General features: G+C 44.1%; 2 protein-coding genes across 3 annotated transcripts in view; one reads left to right on the top strand and one right to left on the bottom strand.

The window, feature by feature from the left end:
- LOC111870644 (oxidoreductase OpS5) overlaps positions 1-24,046 on the top strand; it is a 29,027-nt gene extending 4,981 nt beyond the window's left edge. For both annotated transcript variants that reach the window (XM_023863104.2, XM_033753956.1), the window contains exons 5-11: positions 670-890; positions 7,452-7,650; positions 9,951-10,129; positions 13,706-13,898; positions 17,497-17,724; positions 22,587-22,799; positions 23,532-24,046. In XM_023863104.2, the coding sequence (XP_023718872.1) occupies positions 670-890; positions 7,452-7,650; positions 9,951-10,129; positions 13,706-13,898; positions 17,497-17,724; positions 22,587-22,799; positions 23,532-23,713 (1,415 nt within the window). In that variant the 3' untranslated portion in view covers positions 23,714-24,046. The remainder of the gene's footprint in view (positions 1-669; positions 891-7,451; positions 7,651-9,950; positions 10,130-13,705; positions 13,899-17,496; positions 17,725-22,586; positions 22,800-23,531) is intronic.
- LOC111870643 (multidrug resistance-associated protein 5) overlaps positions 1-24,105 on the bottom strand; it is a 164,573-nt gene that overhangs the window by 118,568 nt on the left and 21,900 nt on the right. The gene's annotated exons all lie outside the window — the stretch shown is intronic.

Genomic DNA, 24,105 nt, shown 5'->3' with positions numbered 1-24,105 from the left:
GATCGAAATGTGAGAAATTCCCAAATTTGGTTGGCTGATCGGATTGGTTAAGCATGCCTTGTGTGCCGATTCATTGTATTCTTTATATCTGCTGTCGAGTATTTAAGTATTGAGTATAGAGGGGGTGGGTTTCCCCATGGACTTAGACCAGTTATTGGTCCATTGTGCGTCCCCCTTTTAATTTCTACTGTCTTCATACCCTACCGGTACTAGTGCTCGCTATTAGCCCCTTTCTGCCAGCGAGGTTCCAACCTTCTACTGGCAGTGGTATCTAATACTTCCCCATCTACCGGAGGCATTGGAAACTACTTTGGGCGGGAAATTTTTTGCCAAATTTAGCTCAGAGGTCTCCTAGAGACAGGTTCTTTTACGTGCCGTAAATCTACGACAAGGGACGCACGGCTTAAAGTCCCTCCCGGAGGACTTGTTCCCTGAATTTTTCCGCCCTTAAATATATATATATATATATCTGCTGTTACTTTAAATTTCCAAAATCCTGGCATCATCCCAGCTTAACCAATGACCCCCTTCATTGGAATGTTGGGCTGATTTAGATTTTTCTAGAAGACTCTCTTTGAGATTTAGAAATATTTTAAGTTGGGGGCTACATCACTTGGTTGGTTCCAGCACTCTGAAGGCGATAAGCTGAAACTTTGTTTCACTGATTAGGCTTCCAGAAGCAGGACGGGATTCAAGGGGCAATGGTAGTCCGCAGACCCACTTCTTTGGAACCAAATAGTCACCTGTATGACTATGATTTGGCGTCACACGTCATCTTCGTTAGTGACTGGATGAAGTCGTCAGCTGGAGAACATCTTCCCGGTCTTGAAACGCATGACAAGTTCCAGAATCCGGACTCCATACTCATAAACGGCAAAGGGAGAAAAGAGGTAAGTACTGTTCCGCGGTTACAATACACTGGTCACTCGCGAACCACGGTTTGAAGATCCAGAACGTACACCTCTTCATCAACCGCAATATATTCTCTGTAGCGACAAAGCAGGTTGTCATAACGGTAGTCTGGAAGTGCTCTGTTTCGAATCTTGGCTGCTACAATTGTTATCCTGACAGTGTTTTCTCGTGGTTTCCCTTAGTAACTCCATGTAAATGTTGTGATATTGCCTCAATTAAACCACATACCGTTTCCTTCCAAACACTTCCAGTATTCATCATTCATTTTTATGGGTAGTTCTCAACTAGTGTTCTGCAAATTTTGCCCAGTTCGACGCGAGGGGTTGCAGAGAGAAATGGCTATATAAAATAAAACATGCATTTCCATAATTTTTAATTTATACTTGTAGCAAATCAGCATAATTTTGTATTATTGTTTTATTTTACATTCTCATAAAATAAACGACTTTATTTGAAAAAGGGTACTTTTATTCTAAATTTTAGTTCCCTCTTATAATTCCACGGTAACTAGAAGACACGAATATCCCCAAGTGTGGCGCGACCACGAAATGTGTAAGAGCCCCGGCTTAAAATCTGTCAGTTTTGTTAGACAAAACAACAACAAAAACTGTGTATAAAGGTAAAGTTTTTCTTGTGCTTAATTATAAGGGGCAGTCAAATGAAAACGGGTCACCACGCATAACTCAAACGGCGCGCAAGTTGGTAACACTGGAATTTGCTTACGGTACGGACATCTGGTGGGAACTCGGGAAAGCACAGTGACAACGTGCCCTTGCACACTACTCGTGTGTTTATTGTGCTGAAAGTAGGGTTAGAGCTACGAGTGGTCGTCAAACATCAGTAATGGAGGCGGGTAAAGAAGAACAGGGAAGTGTAGTGCGCTTTTGACTGCTGAAGGAGTAGAGGGACGAGAAATTCATCGTCGCATGTCTGTTGTTTACGGCGAATACAGCATGTCACGTTCGCGTGTGTTGGCGTGGCATAAGAGATTCCGAGAGGGACGTGTGTCATTGCACGATGATCGTCCATGACAGGCTCATCCTGTTATCACTCCTGGATGTTATTGCTGCATTGGATGGTCATATCTGGGCAAACCAACAGATCACTGTAAGAAATTAGTTTTATGATGGGAGTAAGTCACGATTCCGTAAACGCCATTGTGACAAAACACATGCTGTACCGCAAAATCTGCGCGCAGTGGGTTCCACATCAACTCACGGAGGAACAGAAGACTCAGAGAATGGCTGCATCACTGGGTCACTTGCAATGATACCACGAGGAAGAGTATGCTTTTCTGACCCGTACTGCCATTGGGGACGAAAATTGGTCCCACCATTTTGAACCCGAGAGCAAACGGCAGAGCCAAGAGTGGAAACATGTGAATTCTAGCCCACCGAAGTAACCCAAACCCGTACACACAAGTTCCGGTAAAGTGATGATGACGTTCTTCTTCGGCTGCAAGGGTCCTCTGCTTGTCGAATTTCTCGAGCATGGGGCCACAATCAGTGCACAACGCTATGAAGACAGTTTGCAGAAACTGAGACGTGCCATAAAGTCAAAACGCCCTGTAATGCTATCGAACAGCATTATCCTTCTTCATGGTAATGCGCGCCACCACACTGCCAACTCTGTGAGGAATGCGCTACAGAGATTTGGTTGGGAAGTGCTTCAACATCCCCCCTACAGCCCAGATCTCTCCCCATGTGATTTTTGCATTTTTGGAGACCTGAAGAGAGACATTCGTGGGCATCGGTTTGCATCGGACGAAGACGTGTGTGGCTGGGTACAGATGTGGTTCCGTAGACAGCCCACAAGCTCTTTCAAGGATGGGACTGACCGTCTTATCTCCCAGTGGGATAAATGTATTAACAGTTCTGGAGATTACTTTTGAGGTAAGAAATGTTCTATAATATGCTTTGGTTTCTGAGCCGCTTTCATTTGACTGCCCATCATAATTAAGCACGATGTCATGAATATATATATATATATAAGGGAGTGGAGGAATTTCTACACCCTTTCTGACCTCGGCACTAGACGAAGGTGAGTGGACAGCTTCACGCCCCGGAAGCTTTATCCCCGGGGAAAGAGCCTTCGGTACCCATTGGATAGGAGTTGGGTCGACCCCAGAGCCGGTCTGGGCGCTGTGGAGGAGAAAGATATCGTGCCCCTGTCGGAAATCGAACCCGGCCGTCCAGCTTTTAGCCGGTCGCTATAACAACTGAGCTATTCCGGTTCCTAAAAACTGCGCGACGCCAAGCTGTGAGCATTTGTGCCGCTCGGCACGGAGACAGGTTATTCTGATTGTTCGTGCTCTTCCTCAGTCTCTCAGAAAGAAAAGTGTTGCAGATTCGTTTCATATTTCATAAAATGGACCTGAAAAAGAGTAATCAGTTTTTAAGACATTTACCCTTTCGGCTAGATTAGAATTCCATTTAGACTGGCTTCGCTTCACCCTGGATATTAAATTCGTCACGTTGTATAGAATTGATTATCAGCTCTCCTTTCCATGCTATCAGTTCTGTGGTATGGGATTCGTGCATATAGTAAAAAAAAAAACACTCAGTTCAGCTCAATATGAAAGTTCTTTCCTCTTTCTTCGAGAAACAAGCTTCCGTCCTCATAGAACTACCGTTTGCCAGTCCCCTGATTAAATTACGGGCACCAGTATTTCCAATACACAACGGATACACAACTCGCGGAGCGCGGGCCACATTATGCTCGTCGGTTACTTTTCTTATGGGTCATTTTACGCCGCTCAGTTTATAGCGACGGGTTACAGCCTGGACGGCCGGGGTTCCATTCCCAGCAGAGGCAAGCCATTTTTTCTCTTCTCCACAGAGTCCAGACCGGCTCTGGGGCCAACCCAGCCTCCTATCCAATGGGTATAGGGGCAAACCGACATGCGCGCGAAGCTGACAACTTACACCAATATGTTTCTGACGTATATATCTTCATGGTGTGGTGCTTAATTAATTAAGCACAGGGCCATCTTTAACTTAATGATAGCATTAAAGAAGAATAGTGAATTGGAAATAACTTTGAGTGAAGACGTCATGGTCTAGCTGACGAAATCCCGTGATTTCCCCTGATGGACAAAGAAATACCACGAAGAGGTTAAGTTATGATAGCCAGTGTCCCAGCCGGGATCAGAACCCAGCACCTCCGAATATAAGTCAAACCCGTTATCGCTACGCCAATTCATTAGGGATGAGTAGGTTCTGTGCCGCCCGCGATAGTATATTTCAATTCCAAAATGTATATGTCAACGCCTTCCGTCTCTCTGAAAAGGCCACAAACGTTTCGTCGAAAAGAAACTTCACGAAGAGTGCTTATTAAATATTGTAACGTGTTTTGCCACTGAAGACGCAGTTCAGATTGTTAACTGGTTTATTTAACAACCTACATGTCGTAGCTATAATTAATTATGACAATGTTACGGGTTTACACACTTTGCAAACCCTACTCAATAATCTCTTCACATTATCTTCAATAGTCTTCAATTATTCACAGTACAAAACGGCGACTGCTAGACTTCAACTGTTTTCTATCTGGCTTCACGATCCACACTCTTGTCACATACTGCTCAGCCGACTTTTTATACCGTTCCCTGTTGCCTCGTGTTACCAGCATTGTTCCCTGTTACATAACAGTGGAAAGGTCTGTTACGTCACATTAGGAAGGTCTGTTATGTCACCGGGGGGGAGAGGGGCGGAGTGTTGACTGGCCTGTTACCGTAGCAGCGGCAGCGCTCCGATATTGTTACGTCACCGCTGGCGGGGGAGGGGGTGTCCTGCATAGCGCAAATACGTCACACTGCTCCCTCCTCAAGGCTGTTCGTCCCGAATAGCCTAACGATGCATCCCCGTTCCTTTTCTTTGAAGGCTGTTCTTGCAACGTCTTCTTTTTGTCCGGTTACTCCTCTTGCAGTGACTATTTTCCGGCCGTTACATCCGCTCCCTTATTAATATTGTTCGTCCCGAAAAATTCCATGGTCCAGCGTTCGTCGATCCCATCGTTTCACATTCGTCCCTCACATTCATTCGTCGCTCATTCACTCATTCTAGCTGGGGAGGCCGGTGCTTCTGTGTTACCGGTTCCTCCACCATGCGCTATTCCACTTTTCCGTCTTGGAGGGGGTCGACATCTCCACAGTGCCCAATCCTTGCCTTGTCGTAGGCTGACAGAAGATCCGACTATTCGCTTCGCGATCTTCACGCTGACAATCTCGTAGATGGTCTTCCTACGAGTTCTTCTCCCTCCTAGGTGCGATCGCTGTCCCGATCTACACCCTCCGATGTCGTCCTTAGTTGGCACCTTTCTCTTCTGGCATAGTGACCGTCTGCCGCCTATGTTCTTTATTTCTTTTCATCCTTTCCAGGTTTCTTGTTCAGCATTGACCCTGGTTGAATATTTCTTTACGAAACCTCCCTTGCGCCGTATCACACCTACACAGCTAGTCATATTTCTGTCGGCAGCAAATTCGTGCCGCGGTCCACACTTTCCTTGGGTCGTAGATTTCCTGAAGATGTTCCTTTTGCGCCACGCCACTGTTGCACGGCGGGACACCTTGCTGCTGGTTTTATTCTTCCGTGCCACTTCCACACGACGGCTCGTCCCTCTGCGGGCGACGGCCAGTCTTCTTCTGCACCCATCCTTTTCCTGGGTCCATTTCTTCATTTTCGCTGGTTTCGGTCCCTACGCCTTTTCTTCTTCGGTTCTCCGACCGGTATTACTTCGACGTCTTCTACGGGGACCTCTCGTTTTTCTGCCGCCTCAAGTTTCCTGTCCAGTGAGGTCGGCTGTTCTTCTTCTGGACGTGACTCCATCTCTCGGCAGGCCATCGTCTCTTTTCTGGTATTCGTTGTCTCAAACAGCACTGAGCGGATTTCTTCTCGCCAGGCTTTCATTCCCTGTAGCAGTTTTTCTTGGCCGACTTTCCACTCCTCTCGGCCAGCCTCCATTATGGCCTCCGTCTTAGCTTGGTTGACGTCTGCTTTTTCTTGGCCAGCTTTGATTTCCTTCAGCAGAAGTTCCAACTTCTGCTGTGACTCCACGTCTTTTCCGTGTGGTTTTCGTTCGTAAACGAATTCTGACATCAAATTGTCACGTGTTGGGTGTATGTCACGCGACAATATTATATGTGCTCGTAATTTTTACATCTCCTTTCGCACGGTAACAATAAGTAACAAGTTTCTTTATTAAAAACCGTCACAACACAATTATATTAAGGTCAGTGCCAAGTTTGGCTCTGCTACATGTTTCGGCTATTAAAAGCCATCATCAGGCAAATACATGGCTAACAAATATACACCACTGAACTGCAGTACTAGTAAAATTGGATACAAAAATATTAACTATATTAAAATACTTGGCGTAAAAATATAATAAATTAGACTATATAAAACAAAAGTTATAGTATAAAACAAGAATAAAATTCTTCGAGCGATGCTTTACATCATCGAGTCAGTCGGTTTTTGCGATTTTGTTGCGTTCCCACGGACAAATTGGAGTATTCTATATTTTGTGTATATATAATAAGCTGTTTTGGAGGCTCGTGATATAGATGTATTAACATTAATGTTAATTAGCGTCCATTGGTTATCTTCCGTCAAAATTGCAACACTTTTTATATTCTACATTTCAAAACTACAGTAAAACACAGTTTTAGTAAAATATCTGTAACATAAAAACACCTGAAGATGGCCGTTTGGGACCGAAACATGTAGTGTTGAACTGTAGAATGTAAGAATTGTTGCAATTTTGACGGAAGATAAACAATGGACGCTAATTTGAACAATTACAACGGGATGCTGAAATACAGAATCGTTAATGTTAATTATTTAGTAGGTGCCCCATCTTACAAAGTACTCTCCGGTCTGTAGGGAATGTAAACAACCACTCGAGTTCAGTGGTGTATGTTTGTTAGCCATGTATTTGCCTGATGATGGCTTTGAATAGCCGAAACATGTGACGGTTTTAATAAAGAAATATATAACACAACAGGATGCATGAAGTAACAAGAGCTGAAACACCGCAGAGCTCTTCAGATTGTTCGTCGGAATTTCTGCTGCTTCTGCCGTGCAGATGGAGGCGATATGTTCGCCCGAAACTTCGTTCTTTCTCCGAACTAGAAGGCGTCATAATCCAGAAGACCCAATTCTTCAAAAGTGATTTTGGCCTACTAATGTTTGAGTACTTAATATGACGATCAACATATAAGATTACTATAAAAATTTACATGTGACTTGCAGAGTCATAAGTTATAACACTCTGCAGTCAAGTGTCATCGTTCACGATATAAAAGTACAAAAAATTAATCGTACACCATCCTAACTGTAACATGCTATGCCATCTGATGTCAGACTGCGGTAAGCATCAATAAAAGTGGTCTAGTGGCGCTTCCATCGTCATTAACGCTAACCTACTGCAACTGACGCGGAGCGTTGAATCTGACGGCGAGCGGACGCTGCATTACTTCATATACATAGGGGGGATATTTACTCATCTTTCTGTAACTAATAAAGTCTACTGAATTGCAGATGGATGGTCTGTATGCAGAGACCCCATTATACTTGTTCCGGGTGAGGCAGGGTAAGAATTACCGGTTCCGGATCGTGGGAGGGATGTGCACTTCCTGTGCATACAAGTTCAGCATCTCTCATCACACTCTACTCGTCATCGCTGTGGATGGATGTCCAGTTGAACCAGTTCGAGTCAACTCAATCGACATGTATGGAGGTAAAACTTAAGTATTAACGGTCAGCAGAACCAAGAGACTGAGTAAGACAGACTTGTAAGGTGCCAGGATCGAATCCCGTCCGGAACATTAATTATTCTGAATGGGATTTCTGATTTCCGTCAGTCCCCCAGACGAATGTTCTCAAGTTATGCCACGACCACTTCCATCCGTATTTTTCCAATTCATTCCTCACTCTCATTCCGACCATTTATGTTAAATAGGATTAGATACGGGCATGCTATACCTCAGATGGCTACTTCCTGGCTTCCCACCGAGGCTGCTCGGGTTCGATCCCAGGTCAGATTATGCGAGATTTGTGGTGGACAAAGTGGCACTGGTGGCAGGTTTCCTCCGAGTATTTCGCTTTCCTCTGCCAGTTCTCATTCTCATTGAGAAACATCTGATGCAATATCTCAATGCAGGATAGTCTGTGTCCCGACCGAGATTCGAAACGGGTACTTTTTAAACGCACGTTAGAAAAATTATCACTTCTTGACCTAATCGAATATATACTCGTATATATTTCATTAATAGTTTATTTATTTATCCTCAAAATATGCTTGAAATTATTTCTGTAATCATGTTCTTTATCGTTATGTTCAGTCGCCACAATAGTGTGTATACCTACACACACACACACACACACACACTACCACAGTCAATAAGTTCGTGGAATGGCCGCAAAGCGTCATACGGGAATTTACTGCCAATATGTTTCAGCAATGTTTCCGGCAGCTATATCAAGGATGGCAGACTTGCATAGCGGCCAGCGGCAACTATTTTGAGGACCGATGTGAATCTGCTAAGTGTATTTGTATACCTTGTAATGTGATACGATAAAACCACATTCCACGAACTCAATTAATCTACCACGTGTATATAAATCAGGTTTCGAACCTTTCTCGCCATCGTCAGGTAATAAATNACTTCGGGAGGGTGTTCCTTATGTTAAAGTATGCCGATATAACCCAAAACACCTATGTCCAAAGTTGAACGGTTACGGAGATAATGGCCAGAGAAGTGTCAAACTATGACCGGCGTTGCACACTTGTTGATTACAAAATACATATTAAAACTGGCAGGAATATGTGGATTCTCTAATGTTAATAATGTACGTAACTTCAAACTAACTTGTAAGTGACATGAAGTCATAAAATTGAAGTACAAAATACTCGCTCGCCATGTCATAATTGTCCTTAGGGTTTCCAAGCACTATACATGACACATGAATGGCAAGCGCTGACGTAACGTGGCTCACTGCGCGTTCTGATAAAGCCAACTACATACGTACGGCGAGGGTGAATCACGGCACTCAAGGACAGACATAGATAAGGCCTCTCAGCTGAGAGGTACAGTGCGTGGACCTGCCAGAAGACCACACTTTTCCTGGGCCATTATCTCCGTAACCGTTCAACTTTGGATATAGGTGTTTTGGGTTATATCGGCATACTTTAACATAAGGAACACCCTCCCGAAGTTTGGTCCATTCCTCCTGGGACACTCTGTATACTAATTAGGATCATCTATGTATTGCACTCCAAAATTATTGGGATGTTGAATGGTTAGTTGCTGCTTTTCTGCCATGGTGTTGTGTAGGGAGAAACAGCAGTAGAGTGAAAAGGTGAATGTACGTGTACAAATGTATTACCCTATGATGACCAGAAAGGGCCCAATCGTAATGTACGTGATATTGCAGCGTGCAGACCAGTTCCTGGGTAACGACCTCGAAACAAACAACGAAACAACATTCGCTTTTAGGCAACAGATTTCTAATAAGCAAGTATACGCAGCCGTTACTGGGTAACGCATTCGTAAACAAATACGTTCCCACAGAAATTATTGGAGTACCAAAATTAAAAGTGTTTTCTACGCGGTCCGGCCCGAGATGCTATAACCGAGACACATTTAGAAATTAGTCAGTTGTGAGAGAGATGTAAGCTTGTCTGTGAGGAGAAGACTTTATCAGTTGAGATGAAGAATCCCCACTGTTAGAAACCTTTACCAAGGAACGACTTGTGAAGACACAGCAGACTGAAAATATTTAGCGTGTGGTGGTGAGATTTGTAAAGTGTGAAGAGCAGCGACGGCGCTGTAAATAAAGTAATCACCAGTCATGTTTTGAAGTGGTCAATAAATTCAATCTCGAATCGAAAACCCTGTCGAGAATCGCTCAGAATCGCGACAATATAAATACTATGTAGTTATACAAACTATTGTGGTGGCTGGACATAACGATAATTTGTACACGCACAACATGATGCTTAAATACAATATTTATATTATACGTATTGTATTTTAGGGGAACGATATGATTTCGTGCTGGAAGCTTCAGAAGAGGTTCGAAGTTACTGGATACACGTGGAAGCTATCGGTAACTGTGAGGAACTGCAGCTGTACTCTCTGGGAATTCTTCGCTACAGCGGTGCCAAGTCTCAATTTCTTGACGACCCGGGGTATACAAGCCATCATGATGAGAAGGTACTTGCTGAAACTGTTCCGAATCCCAGTCAAGAAGTCAGATCATGCGCAAATGCAACCTCATGACCAGGCAGTAGAGTCCGAGCCAGATAAATCTGCCGCTTTCTGCGCGAGAGATACGTGTAGTTGGATAATCCACGAACTCGAAATATATTTAACAGGATTACCCTTATAAGCACAAGCTCAGGGATGTAGACCAGTTCTATCGATTGGACCCAACTGAATAATTTTTACCTGAGGAGGGAGACAGAATCCAGACGCCTCAAAGTTCTGTTTAAAATAAAAAAAGCAGGATGATGAATAATATCCAGACACAAAATATTTGTATTAATGTACCATTGTCACAAACTTTTAGATCTTATTTACGAGCCACTTTACTCTGAGTTTCTCTAAATAATGTTTAAGCACCGTGGCTAGCAATAGACTGACTACGTAGCATCTACGTTGATGATAGATTGCGAAAGATGGTGTGGAAGGAACCGTATATTTTCGCATTTTTCTGTACGACAGATCTGCAGAGTGATTCTAAATTATTGTCGGGGTTTCCGTAGCCCATAATTTTCAAACCGGAAGAATATAAAGCTCATTATGGAATATAAAAGTGTAACTCAAGAAGTGTTATTACTTTTATATCAACATTGCAGAATGGCGACCTCAACATGCGTACCTTTCGTGGCATGTAAAGGCGCGTCCTCATTACTCGTGCTCGTGCTCTTAAATCTTCGTCCACACTACTTCAGTTGCTCGCCAGGCTTCGGCGCGTGAGGATCCTTATATTTACTCGTAGTGTGTATAGGCTGTAGTCGTATTTTAATTTATTGGTTATAGTTTTTAAATTTCAAATTTGCTTGTCTCGTGACTTGTCATATCGTCCACACTACTCGCGAGCATAGCGAGTCACACGAGCACGAGCACGAGTAATGTGGACGCGCCTTAAGATGTCCAAGCTGACTTCCCGCCAAGTGTTCTCCAGCATTTGCGGTGTAACTGTTTTAATGGCAGCAAATTGCGATACCCAGCGTCGGATAGCGTTATCTGCAGGTGAATCCTTTCCATACTGAGTTCTGTAACGATGTTGCGATTTGGTAAAAGACTTTGTTACGAAAAACCAAAGTACGCACATTGCTTTCTCTTGAACAGTCGCCATTTTGAGGTATGACGTCATATTTTCTCGCGTGCATGAATGCGGCAAATACAGCGTTATCAAATAAAACTTTCTGAGTTACAATTTCATATTCCATATGCAGTTTTATTCCGTTTTTCCCGTTTGAAAATAATAGACAACGGAAATTCTGAGAGTAATTTAGAATCGCATGTGTTTGGCGCAAGCTACGAGTATTACCAATTTCACTCTCCCTATTCTTAACATAGACGCGTGTATGAAATCATAATTTTAGGCCTATAGTCGGGTGGTGGATGTCCCGGCTTCCTTACCGTAACACATACACAGCAAACAACACTGTGGCCTGCTCGTTACACAATGCATTAGATTGATTAGAAAAAGAAATATTTTCTCTTAATATATAAAACATGTTTGTTTCGCTTAATGAGAGCTTCAAACTTGCATCCTTCACCATATTAAAATAATCAAACACAAGAAAATGAAATTGGCAGAGGATGTAGAAAATACGGGAGAGGATTACATCGCGTTTTAATATGAAAACTTGAAGGAAATAATCCAGTAGGAAAACGTAAAAGAAGATGGGAGTGTAACATTAACACAAGTAGTCTAGACGTACAACATAACAGGAAGAGACACCCAGCACCGTGAAATACACGAGCGCGTAGATGGGACTACACATCGAATATCAGAGTCACAAAACGGAAGCACAGCAGTTTCCACCTACAATTTTGAACTCCTGATGATGATCAATGGCGGCTGAAATATGTGGTGCGAAGTACAGAAACTTTTAAATAAGATTTAGAAGGACGCGTTGCACGTAAGATGGTGAACCAGTGACATTTGTAGTATAATATTAAAATGGGTCTTAAAAAAAGAGGACCGTGATCAGGGGCTGGATCTTGTGAAAACGGCAATGAACTTTCGGGTTCCATAAAATACTGGAGTAACATCTTGAGTGGCTAAGCAGTTGTCAGCTTCTCAAGAAAAACTCATTTCAATGGCGTTACTTTATATTCCTCTGGTTTGTTTTGATCGTGTGGACTCGCCATTAACCTGACTGGGTTACATTCGCTTCTGTGCGGTACGCTCGGATGGAAAACCCGTTCAGAACTGTTAAGGCGCGTCCACATTACTCGTGCTCGTGCGTCAGAAGCTTACTGCTGCCGGAAAATCAGGATCTGGAGCTGACGAAGTGGACACCCAAACTGATTTGCATACAAAGCCTTCGCATTTCCTCACAACAGATATCAGCTCCAGATCCTGATTTTCCGGCAGCAGTAAGCTTCTGACGCACGAGCACGAGTAATGTGGACGCGCCTTTAGACTCTCATGGTCGGTGGGAGAGCCTGGGGAAAACCGTTGAAAGTTATAAAGGAAATTGTTAAAATGCAGGCTTGGAAATTTGTTCCTACATGTAACGCTCCTAGGAACGGTACTTATGGTATCTTAAGGCACAGTAAATACGTATACCTTCGTTACAGAGAGTCTCTCTGAACTAAGCAGACGGAGCCGATCCGTGACTGCCCCCAGTTCAGAGCCCCCGGTGTATCGGAGACTGTCATGTTGCAATGGCCAACGAAGAATAAACTGAGCTTTAGAATTAAAATATGTGTAGAATTAAGAATATGGCTCAGACCACGGTCTCCTGGGTTATGGCGCCGTGTAAATTATTTCACGTTTCTAACAAACTAGACGGCGTCACATTTCAGAAACCCGTGAAATGAATATTCACCTCTTCCAGAACCTCGCATTTCGTTATCAGAGTTGAGCACCTCACGGCGATGACAATGAAGATTGCTGTATTATGGAAATGTGACGCTGTGTAGTCTGGTAGATCGTTACCAACATCTTGAACCTGCTGCATCCATCTTCATGCCAGAGGAGTAAACCGATCATGGGGTGGGGAGTGGTACGGGTATTAGGTGGGGCCATGTGCGAACCAAAATTTATAAGAACAGTGTAGGGAAGATGGTCCTTAGAAGGGCCGTTTGTTTCTTCGTGTTTCCCTACGACTCTTCACTCTAATTCAGATAATACCAGTGATCCGTCTTCCCCTCATTTGCTCTGCCCTTTCAAAAGTCACTGTTTCCTTAATATTGTAGTTCAGTATCCTGTTGCATTTATATACCACTCTACACATTCTGCAACTCTGTTCTCAGTATCACGGACGCCGTGTGGATCTTGCGTGAACCGAAATTTCGGATGAACGTATCGCTTCCATCTTCAGGGTAGAAAAATCCACGATCGAGGAACCAGCAACTGCAGCAACCTTCTCACGCTGATTCCTCGCTCGCGGATTTTATATCCTGAAAATGAAGGCGATATGTTCCTCCGAAAAGTCGGTTCACACAAGAGCTACACGGCGCCACATCTGAGAAGACGACATTCTTCAAACAGTAAGTGCTCCTCAAAGTGAATATCTGGTTAGATAATTTTAAGTGTAATTCCTACAGGTTCTGAACCCGTACAATGGGACCTGCAGCAAGAGACACGAGGGTGTATGCATTCATCAGCTGATAGGTTTAGAGCCCGTGGCGCACAGAGTCACTGCGCAAGATCCGGACGTTTCATTCTCACTCAGGTTTGGCTTCCACACATTCTCCGTGGAAGATCTCTCTCAGCACAGAGAGTATGAGACATACTTCGGTGAGTGTGGCATGCAGAATATTAGCCCCTTGAGTGTCCAGCCGTAGAATCTGGCAATTCGCGTCTCAACGTACGGTTTCCACGGATAATACTGCTTCCATTCGTCCATTCCTACACACTGTACCTCTTTGAGAGATGTTTCGAATGAGAGCTTGACAGAATAATGATAGTAAAAGGTGAAGCTATCCTTGTAACAGGCCACGGAGGCCCATAGGGTTGTGAGACGTTGAGGGTCCCACATTATCTAGATAGTGGGCACACAGATGGCAGTAAGGTTGTCAGCCTTATGCGCCGGCCGCCCATTACACCCTAGGAAGATTCCTGGTACTCATTTCTGTTGGAGACTAAGTCGACCCCAGGGCCATAGTGCAGCTGGAAGTATTAGGTCAACTGAAAAGAATTCACCTCTTCGGGACTTGAACCCGCGACCTTCCGGCTTGTAGCATAGTGCCTCAACCAACTTCGCTACCGCGTGCCCCTGAATAATGATTAGAGTTACGTAGAAGGGCACAGGTGTCCCTGTGCTTAACTAATTAAACACTACGCCATGAAAAGGTATGGGGGAGTGGAGGTACAGATCCACCTAGGCAGTACTTCGAGGTGAGCGGTCAGCTTCACGCCCCGGTCTCTTTACCTCCGGGGAAAGAGCTCCGGTAGCCAGTGGATAGGGGCTTGGTGATCCCCAGGACCGGTGTGGACGACGTGGAAGGGAATAAGTCTTGCACCTACCGGGACTCGAAATCCCATCCGTCAGCCATCCATCCCGTAGCCAATGGTAACATAATAATAATAATAATAATAATAATAATAATAATAATAATAATAATAATAATAATCCATTTAGACACTCTACTGACAGCCTCTGTGGTCTAGTGGTCAGAGTTCCTGCCTACGGATCCAGAGGTCCCGGGTTCGGGTCCACTCAACCTCGTAAGGATAATTGAGGAACTATTTCAATAAAATAGCGGCTCCGGTCTAGAAAATCGAGATTAACGGCCGTGGGGATCCGTTGCGCTGATCACGTGACACCCCCTATCCGCAAAAGTTGGCACTAACTTCGCCGACAAGCGGAGGTCGCTCAGTCGGTATAGCTCCCTTGCGGACTACAGGCCACGGAGCTTAGTTTAGACACTCTACTACACACTGACGACATTACAAACACAACAGGCTTGCCTAGAGGTAACTCTCCGGGATTGTCTTTGGAAGGTACTCGGCTCGAATCTCGCCCGGGATACCGAGCATCTCTTGATTTCACTTAGTCGTTACAGGAGGATACCAGGATAACAACTCGATGAAGCCAAGACTACCACCCTCCAACCCCTTTATAGTCCGTCACCTTGCCATCCGACGCTATACGCAAGGTGACAGGTTCGTTAAGTAACCGTCAAACTGGACAATGTAGTACTGACTGAAACCTGAAGTTTCTCGGTATGACCTTCTGATCATATGAAGGAAGTATGTCTTTCTGTCTTCAATGCAACTTGCTATCTAGTCACCCTTCTTCCTCACTACATGTTTCGCCCGCATATAGCCATCATCAGGTGCTGTCCATCTTGCTAAAATTGTTGCATTTTATGTCAAAATTACGTATCGCGTGTAAAAGCGATATTTCCTAATTGAAATAAATTAACCTCAATTAAAATTAATTAGCATCTTAATGTTTTCCATTCTGGTCGCTGTCCGTTAGTTTAGAAGATACTTGCTTGAGAATCCCTCGTTTTGGATTTATTCGCTCTGCCTTCCCTTTGCGTATTATTTGTGCAGTTCGTAAGGATGGCGACATAGTGGTACGTGTATTATCAGTTTCTATGCATGCACCATTCGCTGTAGATTCTCCACGCTGCTGAAGTAGTGGCCTTGATACGTGATATGTGTATGTAAATATTAAGTGACAACAAACTGATAATTATGAATATAATCGCAGTGGCCGCGCTGTGCAAGGCAAGTATGTCTTCGCCGGTCTCACACACACACCCGCTATAGGCGTGGGCGTCTGTCTGCGCTTATTGCGTCTTCGTTTTGTCCTGTGCAGGTAGCGGCCTTGCGACGGGCTGATACCCCGCCCAAAGAGTCGTACCGACTGTGTAGGATTACAATTTTCAGAACTAATTATCAATGGGGACAGGCTAGAGGGGACGCGTGGACTTGAACATGAAATAAAGCTCCGTGTGCGTTACTTTACAATGCTGCCAGTAGCTAAGCTATGTAGCGTCGGATGGCAGGAGAACTGATAAATAAAGAATTGGAAAGGATCTGGAAGGAAGCAGCCGTTTAGTAACCTAGGCACTCTCCAGCTAGTTGCCTGGAGGGACTGAGAAAAACCATGAAGACCCTTAGTCACTATATTCGGTGTCCTGACCAAGAATCGAATCGCGCACCTCTCGACTATGAATATTGAGCCTTGCCGCTAGGAATATTCTAAAAATCAAGTACCTAAAGATGGCCTCTTCTTTCCGAAAGTTGCATTTCAGTGTGTCCATATATTTCAGTTGAAACATATTAATTTTATGTTTGCTTTCCATGGGAAACACGCAACGATAAATTCTGCTCTGCTTAAGCTAATTATGTGAGGGGTTTTCCATTGAAATCGGTTGAGGTACCGCTTAGGGCGAAGGACTAGCGACCGTGGCCGATGAAGCGGGCGTCTCAGTGGAGACTCGCTGGAACAGTGCTGAAACCAGTGCACCCTCTTAGCCCCCATGTCTTCATGTCCCTTGGTGCTTACTTGACCGGCAAGCCTTTCGATCGCGACGTAGAGAGCGGGTCACATTTTCATAACCGTAGTATAGAGATATTCCGAGCTGGTTTAGAAACGTACAGTCCTGCAGCTAGTGAAGAGATCATCCTTCTTTCTTGAAATCTAAATAATTTTCTTTATCCTGTTCAAAAAAAGGGTCACAAATAAATACATAAACAACTTCCTGAAGTACGGCCCTTCTTATAGGCTTACAGTTTTCAGTCAGCCAAGAATTTCCTCACTTTTTATAAAATCCAAAGGTTCATTACCTTGAATTTGATTTGTTTCATTCTGGTCCGTCACACTAACAAATTACAATTTGTAGTTCATTACCCTGTTCACAAAAGCCCCAAAATAAGTAAGTAAATAAATGCGAATAATGACATAAATAAGTCCGTCTTGAGAAGCCAATATTCGCTCGCTCTCTCTATATGGCTTTAGAGCCCTTTGGACCTTGGAGAATTTTCAGTTTCTTAATTCTATACACTGTCGCTAATACTCCTTGGACGGTGGATCAGCCCCTTCGGAAGGCCGGTAACTACACAGAGAACAACACAGAATAAACGCACACAGAGATCCATGCCTTGACTGGGATTCGAACACACGATCCCAGCGTTCGAGCGCGCGAAGAAATTTCATGCCTTAGACCGCACGGCCACTGTGATCGGCAAATAATCAATAAGTTCATGAGAATGAGTCCTTCTTGAGACGCTGATAATAGCTGAGGCAGTCAAGAAATCCCGCGTCTCTCAGGAACCTGAAGATTTATAACCGTGTCCACAAGAGCCTGTAGATATAAGAGTATTAATTAATTAATTAGTTAATAAGTAGTAAATGTGTCAATAAACTGTATCGTCACAGAACCGTCAAGCAACAGACGGATGAGCAGTGTGGTGAATAACATAAGCTTCTCTTTCCCGTCGTCCCCGCTACTGAGTCAGCGACATGACGTCAAGCAAAGTGTTGTATGTCCCAAGGGACAAGATGGCGCTCCCCGGTGTCCTCTGGGTTCAGGGAGTTACTGTCAGTGTCTGCACATCATCCAGATCCCACTCTGCGCAGTCGCTCAGTTTATTCTGATTGACAAGGGTAAGTCGGCATCGACAAAACATAAATCTACTATACAGGATGTTTCAAGACTTTAGGGCATAACTACAGGAGGTGATTTCCTAGGTCTTTGTGATCAAAAAAGTTCATATAAACATGTGTTCGATTTTGGACGGTTACAGAGTTATGACCGTTTTAAACTCAGAATAGAAAGTAACGATTACTGACAACAAACGGGACAAAATAATAAACCAGCATAATGCATGATACATTTAAAGTATGAATGTAAAGTAAAGGTCGTGAAATTACCTTTAATTTGAATTTATTGGTGCTTAAAGCCGATTTTCGAAAATGCCACCGCCGGCCGCAACACAAGCTGCCGCTCGGTTGTGAACCGCGCCGGACATACCAACCCACCACGCCTTAGGTACCTCTCAAGTGTCGAGATAACGAGAACGCTCTGTCTGTAGCTGGCTAAAAATAGCGCCCCTCCAGCTGACAGACGCGGTTCACACGAGGGCGTGTACGGGAATGAAAAAACGGCCATGACTCCGTAACCGTCCAAAATCGGACACATGTTTATATGAACATTTTTTATCAAAAAGACCTGGGAAATCACCTCCTGCAGTTATGCCCTAAAGTCGTGAAACACCCTGTATAAATATAAAGTAAACATCGTCATATTCCTTATTACCCCGAAGGGTTTCGGTCTCAAACGACCATCATCACAGGGTTGTAGTGTATTGTAGCGTGTACAGTCGTTGCTATGCAACGACAGCGAGATGGGCGGATATAACAAGGCCGTTCTTAGGCACCGGCTTAGTAAACACGTTCAAGCGGCAACGGATACGCGTGCAACAGAGAAATTGTGTTTCCTACGTGGTCCGTGCTGAGATGTTATAAGCAAGGGACAAAGTTACAGCTTAGTCAGTTCTGTACGGGAGACTGAGAAGGGAGGACCGAAGTGCGTGAAGCTAAAGAATTTCCACTGTTAGAAGCCGTTGCTAAAAATATTGATATATTAATGTTTATCCCTTCACTAAATAAATATCATCTTATGCTGTAAATTAACTAAATTATTTTAAACCACAATATAATACAACGGTACACAACCCAATGTAAAATTTGATTATGTGAAATTAAACCGAAGAGCGGGGTGGAGCAGCATGACTGATTCGTGTTCTGGAGCTCGCGAATGAGCTCTTTCTTGATTTTCCTCAGTGCTCGCTAGAAAAAGTCGAGTCAGCATTTTAAAACAGACCATGTCCGCTTTATTTTGAGAGCCTATGTGCTTCGGTCAGCAAAGAGACTCGGCTACGGGCTGGACGACCAGAGAACTGATTTCGATTCCTGACTAAGACGAGATTTCTCCCTTTTTCACAGGGTCCACGCCGGCTCTGGAGTTCACCCAGCGTCCTATACAGTGGGTACCGGGGGATCTTTCCCCTTGGAGTAAGCGGCAGGGTTATAAAGCTGTTCATTTGCCTTAATGTAGTACAGAGGTTTTTTTTTTTTAATTCAATTAGTGGGGGTGGAGTCCAGCTGGGTCCACTCGGCACGGCGGCCACTGATTGGCCTATTGTACCTGCCCCGGGTGATTATAATGATGGAGAATTTGGTGGAATGAAGATTGGCAGGGGAAACCGAAGTACTTGGAGAAAACCCGCCCCTGCGCCACTTTTCTACCACAAATCCCACTTGCCCAGACCCGGGATCGAACCCGGGCCGCCGCGGTGGGAACTCAGCGACTAACCGCTTGAGCTATGGTGCGGCCTACTAGTGCCGAAGTTAAGGAACCGTGGAGCTATACCTCCATCCCGGCATTTATCTTTATACCGTGGTGCTTAACTAAGAATGGGGTTATGGGTTCCATAAGTTTTACTGCAAAATTTCACATTTCTTTTTTTATAATTCACCTTTCACGAATCATCGCACCACTGGACGCCATGTTGCCATACCTACTCACAGCATCATTAAATAAGCCATAAATATGAGATTTTCACGCCTGTGGAGATTTATATTGTATTTGACGTTTCGAAGGAATATACTGCTTCCATATCCATGGTGACCTGAAGGAAACAGCAGGTCCCTGCGGACGCTGGTAATCACCTACTGGAACCCGTGTTGCCGTTACCCAGAATACCATACGCTATACAAGTAAACGTAGAGTTGTCCGTGTGCTTAATTAAACACCAAACTATACAGACGTATGTGGAAGAGGAGGTACAGCTCCATGGATTCCTTCTCTCTGTACTTAGTTAAATTGAGCAAACAATTTCACGGCCGACCTCTTTACCTCCGTGGACAGGAGCCCCGGTACTCACAATAACAGACGTTGGATAGGTCTCAGATTCGGTCTGGACACTGTGGGTACGAGAAAATTATTTACACCTGCCGGGAACTGAAATCCGATTCCCCGGTGGTCCAGTCCGTGCTAACTGCTCTTCCGTCCCCTGACCATATGCCTACTCTAAAGTTGACTACTTGTATACTGTATGCATGTTTCCCCATAGCTCCCCCCCCCCTTCAAAATTGTATAACTGAGGACTGTTACAGTCTTCTGGGTTCTAATTCCGTGTAGTTCCGGACAGCCCGACGTTTCGGACATACACAACGGCTCTATCTTAATGGATCGAAGAGTAATTTATTTTCAGTTTATTATACCGTCCACCGTACAACTATATCAGTATTTAAAAATGAATCCTCTTAAAATTCGTCACTGCACTACATGTTTCGACCTACTCGGACATCACCTGGTGCGCTGACATTCGTGAGAACTGCTGTGCCTTTCGCGCCACTGCCATAGGTCCTTTAGTATTTACAATATTTCTAAATGAAGTCAAACCAGTTTCTTCTTCTATTCCACATGTATTGTCTGTTTTGGTACGCCTACTGCCTATCGAGTGTGCAGTGCAAATGTTATCGCAACAAGACACTTCATGATGTGCGGTAGGTCGAAACATATAGTGCAGTGTAAATGTTATCGCAACAACACATTTCATGGTGGACGGTAGGTCGAAACGTATAGTGCAGTGCAAATGTTATTGCAACAGCACGCTTGATGATGTGCGGTATGTCGCAACGTATAGTGCAGTGCAAATGTTATTGCAACAGCACGCTTGATGATGTGCGGTATGTCGCAACGTATAGTGCAGTGCAAATGTTATTGCAACAGCACGCTTGATGATGTGCGGTATGTCGCAACGTATAGTGCAGTGCAAATGTTATTGCAACAGCACGCTTGATGATGTGCGGTATGTCGCAACGTATAGTGCAGTGCAAATGTTATTGCAACAGCACGCTTGATGATGTGCGGTATGTCGCAACGTATAGTGCAGTGCAAATGTTATTGCAACAGCACGCTTGATGATGTGCGGTATGTCGCAACGTATAGTGCAGTGCAAATGTTATTGCAACAGCACGCTTGATGATGTGCGGTATGTCGCAACGTATAGTGCAGTGCAAATGTTATTGCAACAGCACGCTTGATGATGTGCGGTATGTCGCAACGTATAGTGCAGTGCAAATGTTATTGCAACAGCACGCTTGATGATGTGCGGTATGTCGCAACGTATAGTGCAGTGTAAATGTTATCGCAACAACACACTTCATGATGGGCGGTAGGTCGAAACATATAGTGCAGTGACGAATTCTGAAAGGATTAATTTTAAATTTTCATACGGTGAACGGTAAGCAACTGAAAAGAAATTCTAATACCAACTGCAACAGGATACTAGGATGAGTAAGCCAAGCAATATGCCAACAAAGGCAGGAGACAAACAATCTTACAGCCTGCTTCTGTTGGCATGAAGTTACAACAAAGAAGACAGCATTCTACATAGTCACAGTCTCAGAGTCTCATATAAAAATAAAATTAAAGATCGATCATAGTGTGAGAACTTCTCACAGTTTCCTATTTTTAAATTGTTTCCGCTTTGAACCTAAAGAATGCCATGGCGACAGTCTTAGACAAAAATTAATCTCAAGCCTGATAACTGACGGAAGCGTAAGCCATACTGTGGCACTCCGCAGAAAAATGGAATAGTTTAACGAGAAGAGAGAGCCGTTGCTAGGATATGGCACAACAAAGAGTGACGCAATGATTGAACACTTCAAGACACGCAACAGAAGCCAATGGAAGCACCGCAGGGAACAGTACCTCCCGAGGCTATATATCACGAGGACCAGCCTGGGAGGAGCTGAAGCCAGCGATTAAGAGTAGGAGGTTGGTGTGAGATAGTCGCCAAACTGCGAGGACGTGAGGCCGGAAGCAGAGGAATGTCCGCCGCTGAAAGCCGCTACCAAGCAACGTGACTGAGATGATGTGTACTCACGAGCTGTAAAGATATCCAACAAATCCAAGTACCATTCCAGAACCCGTCTATAATCACACTCAACACGTAACAATACATAATAGCCGAAAGAACGTCTTTCCTATTCGCATGCGTGTTCCGCCGTTTTTTTATGGACTGTAAAGACAAAAAATGCCTCATTGGAGAGACACCCCCCTAGAAAAGTGTTAATTTTTCTGCTACATACACTTGTTCAAGTCCATATTAGTTTCCTCCTCCATTATTTCTTCCACAAGAGAAGCAACTGTCAATAGTTCAGACTATACAGTGCAAATCATTCAATGATTTATGGATAGTCTGGAAAGGATGCTAAAGGAAGCTGTCATGGTCTAATCTGAGGTGTATTTGTATTTTCCTGGGAGGTGTGAGTAGAGCCACAAAAACTCTCGGTCAGGAGATAGAAATCCCAGACATGATTCGAATCGGGAACCTCTATAACGTAAACCAGAAGCGTTGTCGCTTAAGCAAACTTCCTCGGTTCGTAATATCATAGAATTCGGGATGCATTCGGAAAGTGACAATGACACGGGATCTTGTATTTCACTTCACCAGGTAATGGAGGAGTCAACCATCCTTTTCACTTGCATGGCTACTCCTTCTATGTTATTGCAATGGGAACGTTTGAGAATGGGCAAACCGAAGATGATATAATCGAAGGCTTGCATCGTGGCACCTTGGAAATTTCGAAGAACCCGCCATTTAGGGACACAATAGCTGTACCTGCTTCTGGGTACACTGTCATCAGAATTCTGGCCAGAAACCCAGGTAAGTTTAATAACTCATTATTGCCATTGTACACAAATAAAATTATCCATTTTATCACCATCACCCAGCAGTCAGAGAGCTGAGTTGGCCTGTGCTGGCCTCATTCATCCAACAGTATCTTCGAAGGTCTTCTCTGGTTCCTTCATCCACGTACTGTACCGCAGATGACATGTTTCAGGTTACTGGTTATTCAATTGTCATGTGTTGTACTGGAGGTGACATGTTTCAGGTTACTGGTTTTCCATTGCATGTGTTGTACCGCAGACGACATGTTTCAGATTACTGGTTCTTCCACTGCCATGTGTTGTAGAGGAGATGACATGTTTCAGGTTACTGGTTATTCAATTGTCATGTGTTGTACTGGAGGTGACATGTTTCAGGTTACTGGTTCCTCCACTGCCATGTGTTGTACCGGAGATGACATGTTTCAGGTTACTGGTTATTCAGTTGTCATGTGTTGTACTGGAGGTGACATGTTTCAGGTTACTGGTTTTCCATTGCATGTGTTGTACCGCAGACGACATGTTTCAGATTACTGGTTCTTCCACTGCCATGTGTCGTACTGGAGATGACACGTTTCAAGTTACTGGTTCTTCCATTGCATGTGTTGTCCCGAAGATGACATGTTTCAGGTTATTGGTTCTTCCACTGCGTGTGTTGTACCGCAGATGACATGTTTCAGGTTACCGGTTCTTCCATTGCATGTGGTGTACCGGAGATGACATGTTTCAGGTTACTGGTTCTTCCACTGTCACGTGCTGTACCATGGAACAACTGGGATGGCCCTCGTGCTTCAGGTGGGAGAAGACAGTGATATGCCTCGTCCACCACCAGGGTTCCCGAAGTGCGGTGACTATGTCCCAGCAGTCTACGACGAGAAACGCCGTACTTTCTCAACTTATAGTATGGGATAGTCATAACACAATCTCGACTACAAGATAAGTTTTACTGCAAAGAGCACGGTCATATGGGTTGTACTGTCGTGTTATAAACCAATGGTAGTTCAGAGACTGCCCGACTTTCCGAAGAACATGTCGCCTTCATCTGCCGGGTATGCTTTATTCTTGCTTGGCTTATCCTTTAACTCTGAAGAAGCTGGTTATATGTTGCTTCGAAACATTGGGCTCTTTCAGAAGTTCATAATATGTATTACAACCCAAAAACCTTATTCACAGCCAACGCCTTGAATTTCAGATACGAAAGGTTTTAATGGATCGACAATTCTTGCAACAGAAAACTTAAATATAATAAAGTGTTAGAGATGTTAGATTCTCGTGGCAGTGAGTATAACGCCCAGGGTCTTCTG

Source organism: Cryptotermes secundus, unplaced genomic scaffold (assembly GCF_002891405.2).
Source record: "Cryptotermes secundus unplaced genomic scaffold, Csec_1.0 scaffold588, whole genome shotgun sequence".
Classification (NCBI taxonomy): Eukaryota; Metazoa; Arthropoda; class Insecta; order Blattodea; family Kalotermitidae; genus Cryptotermes; species Cryptotermes secundus.
Note: the sequence above shows the minus strand (reverse complement) of the source record. Positions and strands in the feature narration are given on the sequence as shown.